Source organism: Danio rerio, chromosome 21 (genome assembly GCF_049306965.1).
Source record: "Danio rerio strain Tuebingen ecotype United States chromosome 21, GRCz12tu, whole genome shotgun sequence".
Classification (NCBI taxonomy): Eukaryota; Metazoa; Chordata; class Actinopteri; order Cypriniformes; family Danionidae; genus Danio; species Danio rerio.
In genome coordinates, this window is record NC_133196.1 from 47,392,416 (window position 1) to 47,406,397 (window position 13,982).

Below are 13,982 nucleotides of genomic sequence, written 5' to 3' on the forward strand. Positions count from 1 at the left end.
AACAAAATGGTAGATCTCCATCCAGTAGGATTACATTATTTAAGCCTGCCTTTGATTCAACAGGAAGTGGGTGTTTTACCTCACATATTGTCAAAGTAGGTCAGAAATAAAAAGAAATGGGACATTCTGTTCAGGTTTCTTACCACCCAGGTTGTTTACATTGACCTCTCCTCCATAGTCTGCACACAGATTCATTCCTTATGACTGTCAAGATCATCTCATTCCAAGAAGGCTTTGGATTTATTATCTGATAGTTTTAATTTGTAATCTGGTCTTTGTCACCACTAAAGAAAGCTGCTTATTAAGGCCCAATCCCTATTCTATTTTTGTACCCCTACCAACCGAGGGTTAAGGGGAAGGGCTTCAAAATTTACCCCTAAGAATTGGGACAGCACCTGCACACGTCATCATTTGTCCTTACTTCATATGAGATCGGACGATCGTAACAGCTGTAGTGATTCCAGTTGTGTTATTTTTGGTGTTTATCTTTAGGAGATCACAGAAGGCATATATTATGTTATCATAATGATCTAATGTGACGATAAGATCGTAACTGCACTGTGCATTTACGCAGTGGCCATATTCATTTAAGTAAACACACGAAAACAACATTATTATTATAGCAGACACAGTAAAGCTCATTCCCAGCCACTAGACTTTTTTGACAGGGTATTTCAGTATCATCGAGTTTCAGAATTTTATGTACAGAAGTTATTATTAGGGATTATAGATCGTGAAATTTTGCGTTTTTTAAAAGCATGACAGTAAAATACTTATGCAGTTATGAATGTATTAAAACATGTATTTGTTTGTTGTAAAAATTTGTAATGACAAAAAAATACTAATTAGTTGAGTTTCTTACTTCCGGGTGCAGCTGTGGCTAGTGTATTTTAGGAAATTTTTCTTACCCCTTGGTTTCGAGTTTGGTCCTGAAAAATCTTCATACCCTTGTATACCACTTGCCCTTAGCCCTACTACTTCAAGCTAAAGAGAACTGGGACACCACTACCTCTTCATGGGCACAGGCAAAAGGAGTAGGGGTAAGGGCAAGAATTTGGCCTAATAGTAACTTACTCCTCCTTAGTCACCCATGGTTTATTATGGGAAAGATTTGTTTAAAATTGAGCATTTGCAGCTGAAAAAAAGGCACAGGTAGCAAGTTATCAAATTCAACTCCATTTTAATCCCCATAACTCTGGTGGCAGCTGGACAAGAGAGATGTTCCTTAAAATACCTTGGTGCCCATTTAGTCATCTTTGAAATACTATAAATGTGCTGGTAAGATAAGAGATCTTAGATTCAGTTACTTGGTTACTCTAGCGCAGGGGTGTCCAAACTCAGCCCTGGAGGGCCGGTGTCCTGCATAGTTTAAATTCAACTTGCTTCAACACATCTACCAGGAAGATTCTAGTATATCGTGTAAGGGCCTAATTAGCTGCTTCAGGTGCATTTTATTAAGGTTAAAACTAAACTCTCCAGGACCCCGGCCCTCCAGGACTGAGTTTGGACACCCCTGCTCTAGCATCTTATTTACAGGTAATAAAAATCAAAACTAGGTAATAGCTTAAAGCCTACTAAATCTTTACATGAACTTCAACAAAGGCAGTCTCACATCAATCTGATACTATGGAGAAACTGAGCTACTTTCATTACAGAATGTGTGCAAATACCACTAGTATGCCAGCGAATATAGCTGTGCATGCAAGCTCTTATAATAAATGCTTTATATTGAACCAAAACAAAACACTCAGGTTTTGTAAAGAAAGTCATTAAGTTTAGATTTCCAACTTTAAACTCAAAATTCAGAACCACCATTTCTGATGTTTACCATTCCAACACTTAAGGGTGTATTAGAACAGTTGATCACATGAACTAATACAAAATAGAGGGGAAAAAAAAAAAAAAAAAAAAAAAAAAAAAAAAAAACCAACTACGGAATATCAAAAAAGCACAAGTTTTATTATTTAGGCAAGTCATTTGAATCAGGGGCATTAGAAACAGCCTTTAAATTGCCCACATTGTTCAAGTCACCATAGACCACAAGAACATCAGCTTTGGACTCATGAAACACACCAACAGAGTATGGATCAGAGTTCTCAGACAGATCTGGAATGCGATTTGTTTGCTGAGGAACATCAGCACCAAGTAGATCAATAACGGTTTTCAGTGCAGATTCTCCAAGGCTGAAGTTACCAGGCAGTGTGTTATTAGACTGAGCAATACCAGTAATGTTGTTCTTTTTACAACCAGACTCTGCAACACCTGCATCCAGGCTAACGTTACCATTGATACCAATAGATTCATCTATACTGAAGTTGCCTTGCAGGGTGGAGTTGGATTCTGCAGCATTATTCAGGCCAAAGACTCCATATTCAGCATCTAGGCTACGGTTACCATACTGGGTAGAATTAGATTCAGCATCATCTAGGCTGAAGTTTCCAGTCAAGGTGAAGTTGGTTTCTGCAGCATCATCTAGGCTGACGTTGCCATACAGTTTGGAAAATTCTGCAGCATCGTCTAGGCTGAAGTTGCCATACAGGGTTGCATTGGATTCTGCAGTATCACCGTCTAAGCTTAAGTTTCCAGGCAAGGTGAAGTTGGATTCAGCAGCATCATCTAGGCTGACATTACCATACAGGGTCGAGTTGGATTCAGAAGCAGCATCTAGGCTGAAGTTGCCATACAGGGTTGCATTGGATTCTGCTGCAGCATCATCTAGGCTGAAGTTTCCAGGCAAGGTGAAATTGGATTCAGCAGCATCATCTAGGCTGACGTTACCATACAGAGTCGAGTTGGATTCTGCAGCAGCATCTAGGCTGAAGTTGCCATACAGGGTTGCATCGGATTCTGCAACATCACCGTCTAGGCTGAAGTTTCCAGGCAAGGTGAAGTTGGATTCTGCAGCATCATCTAGGCTGAAGTTGCCATACAGGGTTGCATTGGATTCAGCTGAATCATAATCTAGACTGAAGTTTCCAGGTAAGGTGAAGTTGGATTCTGCAGCATCATCTAGGCTGATGTTCCCATACAGGGTCGAGTTGGATTCTGCAGCAGCATCTAGGCTGAAGTTGCCGTACAGGGTTGCATTGGATTCTGCAGAATCTAGGCTGAAGTTACCATACAGGGTCGAGTTGGATTCAGAAGCAGCATCTAGGCTGAAGTTGCCATACAGGGTTGCATTGGATTCTGCTGCATCATCGTCTAGGCTGAAGTTTCCAGGCAAGGTGAAGTTGGATTCTGCAGCATCATCTAGGCTGAAGTTACCATACAGGGTCGAGTTGGATTCTGCTGCAGCATCATCTAGGCTGAAGTTTCCAGGTAAGGTGAAATTGGATTCTGCAGCATCATCTAGGCTGATGTTCCCATACAGGGTCGAGTTGGATTCTGCAGCAGCATCTAGGCTGATGTTCCCATACAGGGTCGAGTTGGATTCTGCAGCAGCATCTAGGCTGATGTTCCCATACAGGGTCGAGTTGGATTCTGCAGCAGCATCTAGGCTGAAGTTGCCGTACAGGGTTGCATTGGATTCTGCAGCATCTAGGCTGAAGTTACCATACAGGGTTGCATTGGATTCTGCAGAATCATAATCTAGACTGAAGTTTCCAGGCAAGGTGAAGTTGGATTCTGCAGCATCATCTAGGCTGAAGTTGCCATAGAGGGTTGCATTGGATTCTGCTGCATCATCTAGGCTGATGTTACCATACAGGGTCGAGTTGGATTCTGCAGCAGGATCTAGGCTAAAGTTGCCATATAGGGTTGCATTGGATTCTGCTGCATCATCGTCTAGGCTGAAGTTTCCAGGCAAGGTGAAGTTGGATTCTGCAGCATCATCTAGGCTGAAGTTACCATACAGGGTTGCATTGGATTCTGCTGCATCATCTAGGCTGAAGTTGCCATACAGGGTTGCATTGGATTCTGCTGCATCATCTAGGCTGATGTTACCATACAGGGTCGAGTTGGATTCTGCAGCAGGATCTAGGCTAAAGTTGCTATACAGGGTTACATTGGATTCTGCCGCATCGTTTAGGCTGAAGTTTCCAGGCAAGGTGAAGTTGGATTCTAAGGCATCATCTAGGCTGACGTTGCCGTACAGGGTTGAGTTGGATTCAGCAGCATTATCCAGGCCAAATATACCATGTCTACCTTCAGCATCTAGGCTACGGTTACCATACAGGGTCGAAATGGATACATCATTATCTAGGCTGAAGTTCCCAGGCAAGGTTAAGTTGGATTCTGCACCATCCTCTAGGCTGACTTTGCCGTACAGGGTTGCGTTGAATTCTGCAGTGTCATCCAGGCTAACGTTACCATGCAGGGTTGAGTTGGACTCTGCAGCATCTAGGCTGAAATTTCCATGCAGGGTCAAGTTGGACTCTGCCGCATCATCTAGGCTCAAGTTTCCAGGCAAGGTCAAGTTGGATTCCGCAACTTCTAGGCTTAAGTTATTATGCCAATTAGATGATTCCAAGACATCTGCTTCCAGGTTTGATACTTTTTGCACATTTGAGTCTGAGAGGCCATCATTCTGAAGCTCACCACCTAACAAACCTTAAAAAAAAAAAAAAAGTCTAGGCTGTAAAAGCATATATTTTCCACAGACACTAATTTGTTTGTACACATCATAATTTAAAAGGTAAAGGGGATTCTCTTGAGCAGGAAAAATTGCCATGCTTGAGACCTGCAAATGACAGGTCACCTCTTGAAAACTAGGCCGTTGCCAATGATGATATCGGTCTTTTGTTGGAAAATTTGGGACAATTTAGTAAACCTCAGACATTCACTTTGGCCTGATTGCCAACATAAATGCATGTTTAATTCAGTTAAAGTTGGCAAAACCACCATCTAGTCAAGTTGGTCCCTAAAAGCAATCCAAGATGGCTATTGTGCTGCAGAGATTAGCTTCAACTTGAACTCTTGAAAATGCAAGTCATCTTTAAATGCGACTACTAATAGCATGCTAAGATCTAAAAAGACAAAGTGACTAAAATTAAGGGCAAGTTATACAGACTGGGCTGTACTGGCAGCCAATCTACTCAATAAGGAAACCGATACATTTAAAAAAAAAAAAAAAAAAAAAAAAAAAAAAACAACAACTAGTAATATGGGATGCTCACCTTCAAAAACAGAGTCAGGCACACCCTCCCATGAAAGCACATCAGCTACTTCAACTGATCTTGCACCGTTACCAGCTGTGGAGAAGATTACAATAAAATTCAATTAATTTAGCTGAAATTTAAAAAGCAGCATTAACATGATTAATTCAGCAGTCACCAAACACAAAATACATTTAAATAAAAGTCCCAGCTAATATTATACCTGGGAAAAAAAAAAAAAAAAAAAAAAAAAAAAAAAAAAAACTTATGTTTAAACATTTGTTGAAAGAATCAAGGGGATAAATTTAAAGTTCTATAAACTTTAATAATTTACAGTAGCAATAGTCATCCAACACAAGTCAGTTTTAGGCAACGATTAAAAGGTACATTTATTTTCCTTTGTAAGGATTTACTTAAAATCCTTAAATGGTGTCATTTATTTCCTATTACTTGTATCAAACCTATAGGTTTACTCAGTGAGCACTAAAGATTTTTATTTATTTCCTTTTTTAAAAAGGAGTCAAATCTGTAACCACTAACTCCATAGCATTTGTTTGTCCTACTATCCAAATCAAATGTTACAGGTTCAACTCTTCAAAATGGTGTACAAGAAACTCAAAGGTTAGGAACCACTTAGAGGGCAAGTTAAGGTGAACTATCCCTCAAGTCCACTAGTGCAAAGTAAAACAAACAATGAATTTGATTAAAAAAAAAAAAAAGTTAAAAAAAAAAACTATTAAACATGCAGTGCAATAAATAAAAATTAGTGATGAAACACCAAATCAGTCATGTCTATTGTCAAGTTAAACAGTTTGCTTAGTGGTTTGCTTGGTAGCCATAAACGGCCACTCACTAATATAAACCTACTTATTGTAGTTTTTAACTCACCGTTACACAGCCATTGATGACACAATAGCAATAAAATAAAGAGTTCTACTGAATACCCCATGCTACCCATGACTGCGTCTGAAGTAGCAAAACTCTATATTCATATGAATGTACGAGCGTCACGGCCAACTTTATAGCTCTGTCCTGATCGTCAGCACCTGTTTGTGAGCTAATTGTTATTGGCAGCGGGTGCGCGCACTCAGGCTGCGTTCAAAATCACCCATTCATTCACTCATCAGTGTGCGTTTCTCGAGTCTTTCACTTTCTGAGGTGGTTCACGCAACAGAAAAAAACTATCTAGTGAAAAAATAAACATTTAAATGTTGTGTGATTATAACCTAATTTAATCACCCCTCCTTGCTCACTTTATGTTTTTTAGCTTGCCAATTTTGATCTTGTTAAATAAAACCTGTTCTGGATCTCTGAAAAGTGATTTCTGCTGCTCCTCTAGCGTGAATAATATGGCCACTGAAATCTTAAAACAGTTATAGGAGACATTAAACAGCACATTAACATATCGAATAGAGAGGGGAAAGGGGTGGAAATATATGCTACATGTCTACTTCACGGGAGTTTGAGTGGAATGAAATAAATGTTATCTAAGCAAACGCCTTATCTGCCATCTGGTGGTCAAGATCATATACCCCTTAAAGGAATAGTTCACACACAAATGATCATTTACTCAGTCAATTAAATTAGCAACCATCATTTATTTGGTGTTCTAATAAACTCACTTATAAATACGTGACTGAAATTCCAAGTTTAGTGTGATAATGATTGTTTTACAAAGCATTTTTGCAGAGCTCAAAGACAAAAAAATTAAATAAAGACAAAGTCATTCAACAAGTTTTGCAGGTTGCTGTGGTGCAAAGGTTCAAGTTTGGTGAACTCTGACCCACGAAATCACATCACATGACTGTGTGAGACCAATCGAGGATCAAAACATGACCCCTCTGGACAAAAATTTAAAACATGGAGTAATCGCTCGCTTTTTTTAATGTCTTATAAACTTGTTTAATCCCACCCCTCTTCTCAGCACCATTTGACAGAATTTCGGTCACACAAGTTCTAGAGACCACAGCTCCTACACACCATGACGTTTTTAGTTTGCGTTTATCGGCAGCGTTTGACAAGACGTTTCAGTGTTCAAACCCAAGCGCTTTTCACTGGCGTCAAGCAGAAGAGTATGCTAAATCACTCTTTTGACATTAGATGGCGCTGCACAACTCCAAGCTTCCGACATCCGCTTCTAACACAGAAGAAGTGAAGGAGCGGAAGTTCACATGCTTGTTGCTAAATTTACTGTTTACTCGGAACAAGCACGGATGGTTCAAGCAGCAGCTCTTGCTCTAGTGATGAAGAAATTGTTCACCAGAGCAATAAGCAGCTCCACAATCATATCGCCTCTGGGCATCTTCTACAATGTGTGCTCGCATTGAGTTGTGCTTGAGCTCCTCCAAGTGCTGTTTACAGCAACTTCAGCAGTTCAGTACACGTTAACAAAGTGCCGATCTGATTGGTGGAGATGGTTTTGACGCCACATGTTAACGAAAAACGAGCACGAGGCTTTTTTTTTTTTTTTTTTTTTTTTAAATGATGCTTTTGTGCAAAAAAAAAAAAAACATCTGTGTGCGCAGAGGCCTTTATGCTCAATTTGTACACAAGTATGCAAATCAAGGCTCCTAGAGATGTTCTTTTTATATTATGACCCATCTAGAATTTCTTTAGCATACTTTGTTATAGGCTTAAATATATTTTGAACAACAAATTTTTAAAAATGCCATACATTCACATAGCAGTCGTTTATCTACTGTGAGGTACACAGTTGTTAAGAGACAATCAAATACTTCAGCCATTTATAAGCAGTAAAAGTGTAGAATAGAGATCTATTAAGGAAATGCAGGATGTCAGCATCTACTTAATATTGGATTGTTTTCTTGCTCTAGTATCCCATAAAGAAGGAGTGATAAAGGTTTTGGAAAAATAAATAAAAGCTCGATCTAAAGTTAAAAAAAGTAATAACAGTTGTCCATTTGACAATCAGATTTATAATTTGAAATCAAGATGCAGAAATAAACACTCGACAGCAACATCCAGTTTACATAAACTTTAAATTTATTTTAAAAACTTGATTGAGGCATCATTAGTTAGCACTTCCATCTGCAACATCTAAGCTAAAGTTACCAAAAAAAGTGGAGTTAAATTCTGCAGCAGCAGCACCAATGAAGTTGCCATACAAGGTTGAGTTGAACTCTGCAGCATCATCTAGGGTGAAGTTTCCAGGGAGCGAGACATTGGACTTTGCAGCTGTGTCTAGGCTCAAGTTACCTTGCAGGGTGGAGTTGGATTCTGCAGAAGCATCTAGAGAGAAGTTGCCACTAAGGGTGGAGTTGGATTCTGCAGCAGATTTAAAGCTTAAGTTACCTAGCAGGGTTGAGTTAAATTCTGTAGCAGCATCTAGGCTGAGGTTACCATACAAGGTGGAGTTGGATCCTGCAGCATCATCCAGGCCGAAGTTACCTTGCAGGGTGGAGTTGGATTCGGCAGCAGCATCTAGGCTGAAGTTCCCATACAAGGTGGAGTTGGATTCTGTGGCATCATCTAGGCCTAAGTTACCATACAAGGCTGAGTCATATTCTGCAGCATCATCTAGGCTGAAGTTTCCTTGCAGGGTGGAGTTGGATTCTGCGGTATCATCTAGGCTGAAGTTACCATACAAGGTGGAGTTGGATTCTGTGGCATCATCTAGGTTGAAATTCCCTTGCAGGGTGGAGTTGGAATCTGCAGAATCATCTAGGCTGAAGTTCCCATACAAGGTGTAGTCGGATTCTGCTACATTATCTAGGCTGAAGTTTCCTTGCAGGGTGGAGTTGGATTCTGCGACATCTAGGCTGAAGTTACCATACAAGGTGGAGTTGGATTCTGTGGCATCATCTAGGCTGAAGTTACCATACAAGGTGGAGTTGGATTCTGTGGCATCATCTAGGCTGAAGTTTCCTTGCAGGGTGGAGTTGGATTCTGCGGCATCATCTAGGCTGAAGTTCCCAAACAAGGTGGAGTTGGATTCTGTGGCATCATCTAGGCTGAAGTTTCCTTGCAGGGTGGAGTTGGATTCTGCGGCATCATCTAGGCTGAAGTTCCCAAACAAGGTGGAGTTGGATTCTGTGGCATCATCTAGGCTGAAGTTTCCTTGCAGGGTGGAGTTGGATTCTGCGGCATCATCTAGGCTGAAGTTCCCAAACAAGGTGGAGTTGGATTCTGTGGCATCATCTAGGCTGAAGTTTCCTTGCAGGGTGGAGTTCGATTCTGCAGCATCTAGGCTGAAGTTACCATACAAGGTGGAGTTGGATTCTGCGGCATCATCTAGGCTGAAGTTTCCTTGCAGGGTGGAGTTGGATTCTGCGGCATCATCTAGGCTGAAGTTCCCATACAAGGTGGAGTTGGATTCTGTGGCATCATCTAGGCTGAAGTTTCCTTGCAGGGTGGAGTTGGATTCTGCAGCATCTAGGCTGAAGTTCCCATACAAGGTGGAGTTGGATTCTGTGGCATCATCTAGGCTGAAGTTTCCTTGCAGGGTGGAGTTGGATTCTGTGGCATCATCTAGGCTGAAGTTCCCATACAAGGTGGAGTTGGATTCTGTGGCATCATCTAGGCTGAAGTTTCCTTGCAGGGTGGAGTTGGATTCTGTGGCATCATCTAGGCTGAAGTTTCCTTGCAGGGTGGAGTTGGATTCTACGGCATCATCTAGGCTGAAGTTACCATACAAGGTGGAGTCGGATTCTGCTACATCTAAGCTGAAGTTACCATACAAGGTGGAGTTGGATTCTGTGGCATCATCTAGGCTGAAGTTCCCATACAAGGTGGTGGAGTTGGATTCTGTGGCATCATCTAGGCTGAAGTTTCCTTGCAGGGTGGAGTTCGATTCTGCAGCATCTAGGCTGAAGTTACCATACAAGGTGGAGTTGGATTCTGCAGCATCATCTAGGCTGAAGTTACCTTGCAGGGTGGAGTTGAATTCTGCAGAAGCATCTAGAGTGAAGTTGCCACTAAGGGTGGAGTTGGATTCTGCAGCAGATTTAAAGCTGAAGTTACCTTGCAGGGTTGAGTTGGATTCTGTGGCATCATCTAGGCTGAAGTTTCCCTGCAGAGTGGAGTTGGATTCTGCAGAATCATCAAGGCTGAAGTTTCCTTGCAGGGTTGAGTTGGACTCTGCCGCATCATCTAGGCTGAAGTTACCATACAAGGTGGAGTCGGATTCTGCTACATCTAAGCTGAAGTTACCATACAAGGTGGAGTTGGATTCTGTGGCATCATCTAGGCTGAAGTTCCCATACAAGGTGGAGTTGGATTCTGTGGCATCATCTAGGCTGAAGTTTCCTTGCAGGGTGGAGTTCGATTCTGCAGCATCTAGGCTGAAGTTACCATACAAGGTGGAGTTGGATTCTGCAGAATCATATAGGGTTAAGTTACCATACAAGGTGGAGTTTGATTCTACAGAAGCATCAAGGCTGAAGTTTCCTTGCAGGGTTGAGTTGGACTCTGCCGCATCATCTAGGCTCAAGTTTCCAGGCAAGGTCAAGTTAGATTCCGCAACTTCTAGGCTTAAGTTATCATGCAAATTAGATGATTCCAAGACATCTGCTTCCAGGTTTGATACGTTTTGCACATTTGAGTCTTTTGAGAGGCCATCATTCTGAAGCTCACCACCTAACAAACCTTAAAAAAAAAAAAATAAAAATAACCAAAGTCAAGCATAAATTTTCCACAGAGACATTAATTCGTTTGTACACGTCATAATTTAGGGTGAAGGGGATTCTAAGCAAGAAAAAGGTCCATGCTTTAGACCTGCAAATGACAGGTCACTTCTTGAAAACATGAACCGCTGCCAATGATGATATAATCGGTCTTTTGTTGGAATATTAGGGACAATTTAGTCAACCTCAGACATTCACTTTGGCCTGATTGCCAACACAAATGCATGTTTAATTCAGTTAAAGTTGGCAAAGCCACCATCTAGTCAAGTTTGTCCCTAAAGGCATTCCCAGATGGCTATTATGCTGCAGAGATTAGCTTCTACTTAAACTCTTGAAAATGAAAGTCATCTTTAAATGCGTTTACTAATTGCATGCAAAGATTTAAAAACAAAGTGACTAAAATTAAGGGCATAAGTTATACAGACTATGCTGTACTAGCAGCCAATCTACTCAATAGGAACAAAACTAATACGTTTAAAAAAAATAAAAATAAATTATTAACTAGTAATATGGCATGCTCACCTTCAAAAACAGAGTCAGGCACACCCTCCCATGAAAGCACATCAGCTACTTCAACTGATCTTGCACCGTTACCAGCTGTGGAGGAGATTACAGTAAAATTCAATTAATTTAGCTGAAATTTAAAAAGCAGCATTAACATGATCAATTCAGCTGTCACCAAACACAAAATACATTTTAATTCAAATAAAAGTCCCAGCTAATATTATAGCTGGAAAAAAACTGCAATCTTATGTTTAAACATTTGTTGAAAGAATAAAAAGGGATAAATTTGAAGTTACATAAACTTTAATAAAAATTTAGAGTAGCAATAGTCATCCAACACAAGTCAGTTTTAGGCAACGATTAAAAGGTACATTTATTTTCCTTTGTAAGGATTTACTTAAAATCCTTAAATGGTGTGATTTATTTACTAGTACTTGTATCAAACCTATAGGTTTACTCAGTGAACACTAAAGATTTATTTTTATTTTTTTTAAAAGGAGTCAAATCTGTAACCACTAACTCAACAGCATTTGTTTGTCCTACTATCCAAATCAAATGTTACAGGTTCAACTCTTCAAAATAATGTAAAACAAGAAACTAAGGTTAGGAACCACTTGGAGGGCAAGTTTTAAGGTTAACTATCCCTCAAGTCCACTAGTGCCAAGTAAAACAGAATAAATTAATTTGTCAAAAAAAAAAAAAAAAAAAAAAAAAAAAAAAAAAAAAAAAAAAAAAAAAAAAAAAGTTTAAACAATTAAACACGCAGTGCAATAAATAAAAATCCGTGATGAAACACCCAATCAATCATGTCTATTGTCAAGTTAAACAGCTTGCTTGGTGGTTTCCCCGTTTAAGAAACCGTTGTAAACGGCCACTCACTAATATAAACCTACTTATTGTAGTTTTAAACTCACCTTTACACAGCCACTGATGACACAATAGCAATAAAATAAAGAGTTCTGCCGAATACCCCATGTTACCCATAACTGCCTCAAAAGCAGCAACACTCTCTATTCATACGACAACATAAGCGTCACAGCAAACTTTATAGCTCTGTCCTGATTGTCAGCACCTGTTTGTGAGCTAATTGTTATTGGCAGCGGGTGCGCGCACTCAGGCTGCGTTCAAAATCACCCATTCATTCACTCAACAGTGTGCGTTTCTCGAGTCTTTCTGAGTCTGACGGGGTGTCATTAAAGAAGAGTTCAAAGAAATAAACAAAAACAAATCTAATGATATTTTACCATAATAAAGAGAAGCAATAAACATTGAAATATGATGTGATTATAACGTAATTTAATCACCCCTCCCTCCTAATACGTCCTGTAGGCTACTAATTTCAGTCTTGTTGAATTAAAACAGTTCTGGATCTCTGAAGAGTATTTTCTGCTGCTCCTCTAGCATGAATAATATGGTCACAGAAATCCTAAAATTAAAAATAAAGTTATGGGAGACATTAATCAGCACATTAACATATCGAATAGAGAGGGGAAAGGGGTGGAAATATGTGCTATATGTCTACTTCACGTGAGTTTGAGTGGAATGAAATAAATGTTATCTAAGCAAACGCCTTATCTGCCATCTGGTGGTCAAGATCATATACCCCTTAAAGGAATAGTTCACACACAAATGATCATTTACTCAGTCAATTAAATTAGCAACCATCATTTATTTGGTGTTCTAATAAACTCACTTATAAATACGTGACTGTCATTCCAAATTTAGTGTGATAATGATTGTTTTACAAAGCATTTTTGCAGAGCTCAAAGACAAAAAATTAAATAAAGACAAAGTCATTCAACAAGTTTTGCAGGTTGCTGTGGTGCAAAGGTTCAAGTTTGGTGAACTCTGACCCACGAAATCACATCACATGACTGTGTGAGACCAATCGAGGATCAAAACATGACCCACCTGGACAAAAATTTAAAACATTAAGTAATCGCTCGCTTTTTTAATGTCTTATAATCTTGATTAATCCCACCCCTCTTCTCAGCACCATTTGACAGAATTTCGGTCACACAAGTTCTAGAGACCACAGCTTTAAGGCTCCTACACACTGGGACGTTTTCAGTTTTTTAGTAGACGTTTTTCAGTGTTCAAACCCAATCGCTTTTCACTGGCGTCAAGCAGAAGAGTATGCTAAATCACCATTTTGACGTTAGATGGTGCTGCACAACTACAAGCTTCTGACACCCACTTATAACGCAGAAGAAGTGGAGGAGCGGAAGTTCACATGCTTGTTGCTAAATTTGCTGGTAACTCGAACAAGCACGGATGGTTCAAGAAGCAGCTCTTGCTCTAGTGATGAAGAAATTATTGTTGACCAGAGCAATAAGCAGCTCCACAATCTTCTACAATGTGCGCTCGCATTGACAGTTTTGTGTTTGCGCGCCTCCAAGTGCTGTTTACGGTAACTTTAGCAGCTCCGTGCACATGAACAAAAGTGCCGATCTGATTGGTGGAGATAGTTTTGACACCGCACGTCAAAACAAAAAAATGAGCATGAGGCGTTTTTTTTTTTAAATGATGCTTTTGCACCTGCCATTTTGCACCTTGACACGAGCAAAAAAAATGTCTCTGTGTGCACAGGCCTTTATGCTCAAAATTTGTACACAAGTATGCAAATCAAGTCTCCTAGAGATGCTGTTTTTAAACTATGACCCGTCTAGAATTTTTTTGGTATACTTTGTTATAGGCTTACATATAATTTTGAAAAGCAAATTTTTAAAATGCCATACAAACA

General features: G+C 39.8%; 2 protein-coding genes across 2 annotated transcripts; both read right to left on the reverse strand.

Moving 5' to 3' along the window:
- Positions 1 to 1,938: 1,938 nt before the first annotated feature.
- si:dkey-229d11.5 lies at positions 1,939 to 6,087 on the reverse strand. The gene is made up of 3 exons (XM_677844.9): positions 5,982 to 6,087; positions 5,115 to 5,189; positions 1,939 to 4,548 (listed from the first exon to the last, which is right to left on the reverse strand). The coding sequence occupies exons 1-3, from the start codon at positions 6,049 to 6,051 to the stop codon at positions 1,961 to 1,963; spliced, it is 2,733 nt and encodes a 910-aa protein (XP_682936.4). The 5' UTR covers positions 6,052 to 6,087; the 3' UTR covers positions 1,939 to 1,960.
- A 1,991-nt stretch (positions 6,088 to 8,078) lies between these two features.
- On the reverse strand, positions 8,079 to 12,259 carry si:ch211-263m18.4. Its single transcript, XM_068216145.2, has 3 exons — positions 12,154 to 12,259; positions 11,258 to 11,332; positions 8,079 to 10,697 (listed from the first exon to the last, which is right to left on the reverse strand). The coding sequence occupies exons 1-3, from the start codon at positions 12,221 to 12,223 to the stop codon at positions 8,125 to 8,127; spliced, it is 2,718 nt and encodes a 905-aa protein (XP_068072246.1). The 5' UTR covers positions 12,224 to 12,259; the 3' UTR covers positions 8,079 to 8,124.
- Between the last annotated feature and the right edge of the window lie 1,723 nt (positions 12,260 to 13,982).